Below are 9,614 nucleotides of genomic sequence, written 5' to 3'. Positions count from 1 at the left end.
TGATATGAGAGTCAATATTGCCTGGTGCAGATTTCCAAAAAGCAGGAAATATACCGTTTGTAGAAGGAGAGATGATTCTAAGTGGAAGCTGGACCCAGGATTATATAACACTGAATTGGACACAAGAAAATAATGCTTTTGTCAATCTTCCTTGATTAAATCATGGAGAAATATTTCAGTTTGGTGCAAGCATGTCTTTCATACCTCTGACACTCACTAATTACCCATTTTGTCAAAGAGTGTGCAGGTTGCAGGCTTAGAGCCTTTCACAGGCAATGGTGTCTGCTGAGAACTCTATACTTGGCCTTCTTTAAATTGTATTTGTTTATAAGATTGCTTTCTGCCTATGGCATATGATGCTGATTGTCTACTTCCCGTAGTGTTACGAAGCCTTATTTATAAATCAATCCATTTAAGCACAAAATAACAAGTCTATTCAAACAAAAATATTAAGTAAATAACAAAGCAGGTGGTAAGCATGGAGGGCAGAAATCATGAGAGTGGTGCGTGGAACAGTGGAGTTTGAAAATACAAATTTGTTTAGGAGTATAGATCCAGAGCCAGACTGTCTGGGTTCAGTTCTCAAACACAAATTGCTAGCTGTGTGACTTTAGGCAAGTTTTCCTCTCTGAGCCTCGATATCTTCACTTGTTAAAGGGGAATAATTATAATACCAGCCTTCTAGGGTAGTTCAGAAGATATACTCAGAGAACGTATGCAAATAACTTTGCAGGGACTGAGGAAGTCGCATGATAGCAATGATGGGGGACCTCAAGGCACATATCTGTTCACAGACCCAGGAGACATTTTGGCTTTAGGAACTTTTATTTGCATGGGAAAGACAGGAAAATTGAGCCTGAGGAAGGGGTGGGAGGAGGGAGAAAAAGGGGAGTGTGGACTCATTTGGGGGGTTCAGCGGCCAGAACGGGGAAGCAGCCCTCACGGTGCCACTGCCTATCACGCAGGCGACGCACAGCCTGCATCTGCGGCTGGAAGGCCCCCCACTCGTTCCAGTGCTGGAAGTCACCAGGCTCCAGGAGATACTGGTACCCGCGGTAGCCAGGATACTGATAGCCGACCCAGCTGGGAGGGAAGCAAGAAGGACAGCATGGAGATGGCCGGTCTTACAGCCTGGCACCCAGACCCCTGCCTGGACCAGCCAGTTCTCCATCTCTCCCTGCAGTCAGCCTCCTCTAGAAAGTGGGGATGGTCACCTTTCAAAGTCTGATCTAAGTTCCAGCCTCAGAGAAGCCTCTGACCTGCCCTCTACTCAAGCACATACATCCAGATCCCAGAAACTGTCCTTCTGCCTCTGAACTCCTGTGTGAACCACCTCTTAGTATTGTTGGGTATCATCTCACAGATATACTTGGGTCTCGCTGCTTGACTGAGTAAGCCCCCTGAAGACAGGAACTGAGCCTTCTTCATCTCTGCCTCCCTAGTGTGCCTAACACAGTGCCTGGCTCCCAGGCACTGCTTAGTACATTTCTAATGGTTCGAGTGCAGGGATACATGTGTCAGGAAAGAAGAAATGGGCAAGAGAAAGGCTGGAAAGAAGAAATGGGCAAGAAAAAGGCTGGGGCCCTGACAGTGTTACAGGAGCTCAGAAAGAGTCTGTGGCGGACAGGTAGAAGCTTTACATTTGCCTAGAAGAGACCAGGGTGTCTGTCACAGCTATTTGGGGGAGGGGAATGGATAAAATGATATCCTTTGGGCATCCAGCCCTTCCCCGTGTTCTCACAGACATGGGGTCACAGGACTGTTATGAACATTTCACATCTTTAGAGTTCAGAGCAGAAAGGGACCTTTTAGGTTAAGGAGTCTGGTGCATCCATTATATAGATGGCAACACTGAGACACAGAGAGGGACATGAGGCGCCACAGGCTCCACAGCACATGCGTGACAAGGTCAAGCCCCTTTCAATACACAGTCTTGTCTCTTAGAGGTCATTCTGCTCATTCCCCAGAGGCTATGGATTTCCCTGAATATTCTCTTTCCCTAGGCACCGGTAGACTCATCCATCTGCATCAGCTCTGTCCCCTTTACTTAATTATTCCTTCAATCCTAGTATGGGCTTAGAAGCCTCTATTCTCTCCATCTTTCAGTTTTTTTGAACAAATTGCCAGATGTGTTTACACTGACATGTAATTTGTCAAAGTAAGAGATGGTGGAATCCTAGCCAATAGCGGTAGGGGAATTTGGGAGGGGGCGTGGCCTTTCCTATGCATTTGATGATATATCCTGTAAGGGGGCAGCCTCCGAGTCTGTGCTTGAAGCAGGGACTGAGGGCCTGGCAGGAGTATGCTTACGTTCCACCGGAGACCCTCACACTGCCCACACGGTCACAGAAGCCATAGACCCAGAGACTGGGCACGTCATCCTCCTGAATCTCCATCGTGTTGCCCTTGAAGTTGGCTCCTTCAAACAGGCAGATCTTGTGCTCCTGAGAATCCTGGGAAAGGAGAGACTGCGTCAGGTATGGGGAGTATGAATGAGGCAAAGAGAAGTAACTTAGAGGCCTCCTGTGAAGAGAGAGAGATGAATATGCTCAGACCATGGTGGGACTCTGCTGGCATTACTGCTGTCCATCCTGGAAGAGCCCTCCTCGTCTGTGAAAAGAGGCTTTCAGCCTCTATTTCATGGAGTCATCATGGGGATGAAATGAGTTAATTCATTTAGAGCACTTAGCATGTTGCCTGGCATACATTAAGTGCTCAAAAAAAAAAAAAAAGTTTTATTCTTTATTTTTACTATTATGGTCAGGGATGCAGAGGCTCAGAGAGGTAGGTTCTTGATCAATGTCACACAGCCAATGAGGGGCAGCACCTTTCAGAGAAGCATTTCATTCCTCCCATTTCGTTCAGTACTCCTGTCCTCTTCACGCCCTCTGCTGCAGCCACACTGGCCACTTTTGAGTTCTTTGCTCACACCCAGTCTATCCCAACTTCAGGAGCTTTGCACTCACCATTCTCTGGGAGGCTTCTCCACCACTCTTCGCAGGGCTGACTCAGTCCTCATCCTTCAGGAGCTGTCTTCTCTGACCACCCCCTGACCACTCCCATCGCCCAACATCAGAGCCCTAGCTCCTCTCACCCACTTTCTGAGGACACTGCATGGCCCCGTGCAGCACGTACCACAGTGGTTTGCCATAATAGATTGATTTCCATGATTAGGTTTCAATAGCTGCCTTCCACGAGGTCAGGGACCTTGCCTGTCCCGTGCAGAGCTGTGCAGCCAGAGCCAATAACAGAGCCTGGCAGAAACAGATCAACCCACAGTGATGGAAAGCATGACTATGTAGAAGATGGTCAGGTTACAGATCCCTCTAACTTCTCAGGATAGAAGGCTGGGAAGGAGTCAAGGAATGCAGCGGGGAGGGAGTGGGAGCTGGGCAGGGATGAGATAAAACAATCCACACTAGGATGGTGGCAGGGATATAGGACGGATTAGACCGGACCAGTGGCTCTGAGCCCTGGCTGCATAGAGTCTACCTGGGGATGTAGAAAAGATATCAGTACCTGCTCCCGAGCTTTAGAGATTCAGATCTCATTGGTTTGGGGAGAGGTCCAGGCATTGATTTTTTTTTTCTAATAATATATTTGATTTAAGCAAATACATCCGAAATATTATAATTTCAATATGCAACCAATATAATGATAGTTTACATTCTTATTTTGCTTTTTTTTTTTTTAACTATGTATTCAAAACCTGGTGTGTATGTTACACTTATAGCATATAACCAATCAGACTAGCCAAAGTTCAAGCATTCAACAGCCACATATTGCTATTGCTGACTGTATTGGACAGCAAAGTTCTAGAAGCTACCGAAAATGCCCGGCTGATGGCTCTTCCAAATAGGCTCCCTTGACATAAATTGCCATTTAAGGACTGCTCAATGATTGAGAGATACACCTATGAACTCTTACAAAGCTTCCATTTATAATGGCTGATAATTCAGCCTCAAATTCTGAGAAAAATATTGGGAATGGATAATTCATGAAGATAAGTTTGGTGGTGCCCAAACAGCTGGCTGTTGGGCCCAGATAGCCTCAAATGGACACCCATGAAAATTCTTCAGGAAAATTCTCATTCAAGAAGCAAAAGTTGTTTACCATGGGACACTGACACTGGTGGATAAAGATGTGATTGGTTCGTGAGTCTTAATCAACACACCTGGAGAAACTGTGAATTGCTTGAGGATAACTCCACCTATCTTGGATTTGAGTCTTCTTTATGTTACACTAATTAACTTAGTTGAATATTATAAAGGGGCTAATTCAGTATATTGTCTTATCATAGAGAAGTTCAAGGTGCCTTTCCACAGCACCTGTCTTTTAGCCACTGCACAAACTTCAGCCCACGTGTTGGATATTTTGGATGGGCACTGGGGTTTTCGAAGCTCCTCAGGAGGTTCTAATGTGCAGCAAGAATTAAAGACATTCCCCAAAGAGAATCAAGGAAGACGCTAAAATTTCTAGCTCCCAAAACTGGGATATTGGTTGAGTCCACTCTTGATAGGAGCCCAGGGCTCCTAGCAGGGGCTAGGCACACTGTTTGAATGTCAGAGACACCTTAGGAATCAATGAGCACAAGAGTCCACTGCCCTTGGACAACTCAGAGGTCACCATGCTTCTCTGTCCACCCCCATTTCCTTAATTGTGGTCAGACCTCAGACTTGCCCCTGCCCTCCCCACTCATCCCCCAGGCCCTGTCCAGGAGCCACTCACCATCCTGATGGGCCGGAAGGACATGAGCCGGTCGCTGCGGTAGCTGCTGGACCAGGTATCCCAGCGCGGGTATTCGCCCTTCTCCAGGACAAACATTTCCCCCCGGAAGTTGGACTGCTCAAAGGCGACCCAGCTGGAGATGAGAGGGATGTGGAGGGTGGGAAGGGCCAGAAGGCACAAAAGCAGAAAGGAGAGAAATTATTAGCAGAAGCCCACCTCCTCCTCTTGGAAGGTGGCCCCAAGGCCAGTGAGTTTTTCTAGTTGATGCCACTTACTGGCTGTGTGACCACAGGCAAGTGGCTTCACCTCTCTGAGCCTTGGTTTCCTCATCGAATATACCTATTAGAGTTGACGAAGGATTAAAGGAGATCATGTGTGTAATTATGTGAGCAAAAATTTTTTCCCAGATGTGGGATTCACACATGATTTAAGTACTAGGAGGGCTTAGGGTAAAATAACATAAGAAGATATTCTCTTTTAAACTTGATTACAGCTAGGAAAAAGTCTCTATTGGATGCTAATGTGTCTTTAAGACTTATTAATCTCTCTTTTTGTAAGAAAAAGAACAGGCCACGAGTGCAGAGCCTTGAGCATGATAGCACTGCTCTGTGTTCATTGTATTAATTTTTTATGGGTATCTTTTACTTATAGCAAGTGATACTAGCTTTCCATTTGTAAAAGTGATATAAAAATTCTTTTAAAATATATTTATTTCTGTTAACATGGTCATTTTAAATAAAAAATGTTAAATAAAAATAGTCCTAGAGATACAGGGCTAAGGGAAAAATTGACACAGGTTACTAAATCATACGTTTGGTAAGGACTGGCTAGCTAGCATATAGGAGATACTCAGTCATTGGTATGTGAGCAGAAGGAGGGAAATGATAATAATGTCTACCTCTCAGCTACGTAAGAAAATTAAATGCATTCGTGTTCAGTCCTCTCAAAGACTAATTACAAACTCGAAGTCAAATGGGAGCTTTTCCTGGCTTTCCCGTTGCAGCCTGATTAAGGATGGGAAATGAGCTTGTGTTAGAGGGACCAGGGATTCTGGACGACCCCCATTTTGTAAACGAGAAGGCCGAGACTAAGGGATCCCTTGACCTTTGCTCTATGTGTTCAGGAGTTCTCTGGCACAAAGGGGGACACTGACATTACTACCATCTCCTTGGGTGCTGCTGGGACCTTCCTCTACCGAGAAGGAGATAGGGGAGATGGGTGGGGGGTGGGAAAGCTACCACCATGGACTGAAACAGAATGTGTTTCAGGAGCCTCAGGTCTTGTCCACACTGGAATGACAATTAAAGATGCAGACTTACTTTCCCAGAACAGAGCTGAATCTGCCTCAGCCCTGCCTGGTCTGGAATAAATGAGAAAAGGATGGAAGAATGAATGGAAGAATGAATGGATGACTGGATGGATGGATGAATTGATAGATAGATGAATGGATGGGTAGATGAATGGATGGGTAGGTGGATAGTTAGGTGGATAGATGGATAGCTGGGTAGATGGCTGGATCTGTGGATGAATGTATTGATGGATGGATGCATGCATACATACATGATGGAAAATGGATGGAGGGAAGGGTAAGCAGATGGATGAATGAATGGATGGAGAAAGAGGATAGATAGATGGATAGATGGATGGATGGATCTACAGATGGGAGGATGGGTGAATAGGAAAGGGATCCTTGGAAGATGGTGCCATGTAGGAGTTAAGAGCACAGACTCTGGAAACAGACAAACCTGAGCTCTAATCCCAGCTCATCATTTATTTTCTGTATGATTTGGGCAAGTAACTTAAGCTTGTTAAGCCTCAATAACAGAGAAAATGGCTGTACCTACCTTGTCAGGATGTTATGAGGATCTAAAAAAGGAATGCATGGAACAAGTCCAGCACAGAGAAAGCACAATAAATAATGTATTTTATAATTGAAGAGGAGGGGAAGCTGCTGGAAGTCTGAACTTATGGAAAGATGAACACTGATGTGGTCTTGCCATTGTGCCTGCCTTCCCCTCAAATTCTTGTCTCTTTCATAATGCCCAGTAAGGACCTGTCACAGGAGTGAGAAATTTTAAATATTTATTTCGGTGCCTTTCTCATCTCCTATGGCTCATCTGAGCCTTATGAATAAGGAGAGGTAGGGCAGGAATCTTAATTTACAGGCATGGAAACTGAGGCTCAAGGATGTTAAGTCACCTCTCTAAGGTCACCCAATGGTGGCAGGTGGCAGGTAGCAGGTGGCAGGTTGAAGTCTCCTAGGTTTCAGACAGGCGTATCCCTGTGCTGAGGTCATGCCTCTCCTCCCCTCCCCCTGCCCACTTCTTCCTCTCCATCCTTTTTCCCATCACCATTTTCCCTACATCCCTGCTGGCCCTGACACAGACCAAGGGCTCTGGACCATAGGCTCTTGTCTCTTTCCATTGGGTGCAGCTCCAGGGCATACACCAAAGACCAGCTGCATTTTTGTTTCAGGAGAAATACTTTAGGTTTGAGTCACTGGCACTGAAAAAAGCCTAAAAACCCAAACTGGCCACATCCGGCAGCTTCTGCTGTCAGCTGGGCTTTGGGGCTGTGTGGGGGAAGGTGAAGATAGGGAGGGTGGAGGGGTGGGCTGAGGCTATGTTGACCACACAGGGGTGGGGGTGGCTCTAGGAGGCAGACATGCCTCCTTTCTCACCTCGCACCCCCGACACCCCCTCCACGCCCACATCCCCTGGCCTGTACACTCCACCAGGGCGACTCAGCTAAACTCACAGGGCAATGGCGGGGGATAATAATCACTATTGTCACTTGCCGTGTTTGGGCACCCACAAAGTGCCAGGCCAATGATGTATTATTATCTCCTTCAGGGCTCAGAATAATTCAGTGGAGGGTAGTGGATAGGGACCTATTCTCCCTACATCAGAGATGAGAAAACTGAGGCTTGGAGACTGAGCAAGGTCTGGGAGAGCTGAGACTTGAACCCAGGCCTGTCTGAGCTCAAAGCCCATCTCTGCTCTTTGTACTGCAAAAAGTCTCAGGATGCTGGGCATGGAGTCTGAGCATACTGCTTGGGGATGTTTGCCCTGGGAAGACAAGAGGCAAAAGGGCCATGTGAGTCTTGTCGTGTGCCCTGACCTCAGTTCACATGGGCTGGAGCTGGGACAACTGTCCAAAAGACAATTGTTCCTGCTTTATACAGGGGTCACTAGGCCCAGAGAAGCCCAGAGCCAGGAGCAGGCTGTGGAGCAGGTGATAAAAGCGTTGTGAATGAAATTGATCTACTTGAGTTCAAACAGCCTCTGACACTTTCCACACTAGGAAACTTTGGCCAGGGACTTACCTGCTCCGAGCTTCAGTTTCCCCATCTGTCAAGTGGGCAAAAGAATAGCCCCTCCCCCACACAGCATTCTACAGTCATCTAGGTAAAGCCCTCAGTTGGTGCTGGGCACCTAGTGGGTGCTCCACAGATGCTTATTATTACTCTTAGGGCTGCTCGATGCCCCGGAGAGGGGACAGCTAGTGGACACTTGGCTCTTTGGTCTCCTTCTACCCTCATTGTTGGGCAGAGCTCCTATAGGAGAAGCAGCATTTCTCTGAAGTCCAGAATGATGACTTTCTGTCAATGTGACCTCACGCTAATGAAATCACCTCTCCGAGCCTCAGTTTCCTCATCTGTAAAGTGGGAAGGAGAATAATAGCTTCCTTTTCTCCTTCTTATGTTTGAAATGAGGACTGAAAATAATATATGTGTCTTTGTTAGCATGGTAGCAGGCACAAAGCAGGTGCTGGGTAAATGGCAGCTACTCCCGATTTGTTACTATTTTATTCTGTCTGCAGGAGTGTTCCTCCCTTGCCCCTGACACACGACACTCACGGTCCAGAGGTAACGATGAGGCTGCGCACTCGGTCAAAGCCACGGTCTCCCAGGTTCAAGCACTCCCCGGAGAATTCCACCCGACGGCCCTGGAAGTTCTCCTGCTCGAAGACCACCAACTGGAGGAGAGAAGCCCCCATGCCCAAAGGTGGGGGGCAGAGTGAGGAAGGTGGAGTGCCTCCAAACTGGAGAGGCTCTAGGTCAAAAAGGGCATCAAGTCTCTATATAAATAAAAGCAGGCTGTGCACAGATCGCATGAGAGCGTGCCACGAGCCAAAGTCTGTGAAACTACCCTGTCATTCTTTCTCTTCATTTCTGAACTTAATATCTGCACCATTATTAGGAACTGATGGATCTTTGTACCAGGCCTTTATCTGTGCTGTTCCTTCTGCCTGGAATGCCCTCTATACAACACATCCCCATCTAGGAGCTCATGTTCTCTGTCCTTTTCTAGGCTCAGATATCACCTCCTCTGGGAAGCCTTCCCTGATGCCCTTTACCTAGGTGGGCTTGATTAAATGCTCCCCACTGTGCTCACACCATCAGTGGTACAAGTAACACACTACACAGTCACACTGCTTAGCTTCTGGGTCTCTCTCTGAGCACCCCTCTCCCCCTTTACACAACCCCTCCAAAGACCAAGGGCTCCTGCAGGGCAGGGCATGGGGTTGATCCATTTCTGTATCTCTTGCTCTAGCCCCAGCACCTGCCACAGAGCTGATGCTCAGGAAACACTTGTCAGTCTGCCCACCACGAACAGAGGGGCCTACATGAAGGGGAACCTGTGTGAGCATTGGCTAATCCTCTCCACTCACTAAGCCTCACAACAAGTGGATAATAAACAAAGTTAGAAAAACCTTGCCATTCACTTGAACCAAGGCAAGCGTAGTTTTTCTCTGAGCTTCAGTTTTTCCAGTTGTAAGAGCAGGTTCACATACCCTTGACGTAGCACTTCTATACTTGACTGCCCAAGAGAATCCTGCATGTGTGACCCCAGGAGACATGGATAAGAACATCTTGGCCACAC

General features: G+C 47.0%; 1 protein-coding gene across 1 annotated transcript in view; it reads right to left on the bottom strand.

Annotated features, from left to right (window-relative positions):
* Nucleotides 1-866: 866 nt before the first annotated feature.
* The window catches only part of CRYBB1 (crystallin beta B1), a 10,012-nt gene continuing 1,264 nt past the window's right edge, over nucleotides 867-9,614 (bottom strand). Inside the window, exons 2-5 of the mRNA XM_011374639.2 lie at nucleotides 8,588-8,706; nucleotides 4,729-4,861; nucleotides 2,311-2,453; nucleotides 867-1,083 (exon numbers count right to left, since the gene is read on the bottom strand). Coding sequence (XP_011372941.1) covers nucleotides 900-1,083; nucleotides 2,311-2,453; nucleotides 4,729-4,861; nucleotides 8,588-8,706 — 579 coding nt within the window. The 3' untranslated portion in view covers nucleotides 867-899. The remainder of the gene's footprint in view (nucleotides 1,084-2,310; nucleotides 2,454-4,728; nucleotides 4,862-8,587; nucleotides 8,707-9,614) is intronic.

This window comes from Pteropus vampyrus, unplaced genomic scaffold (assembly GCF_000151845.1).
Source record: "Pteropus vampyrus isolate Shadow unplaced genomic scaffold, Pvam_2.0 Scaffold251, whole genome shotgun sequence".
In the NCBI taxonomy this organism is placed as follows: Eukaryota; Metazoa; Chordata; class Mammalia; order Chiroptera; family Pteropodidae; genus Pteropus; species Pteropus vampyrus.
This window is presented reverse-complemented; position numbering and strand designations above follow the sequence as displayed.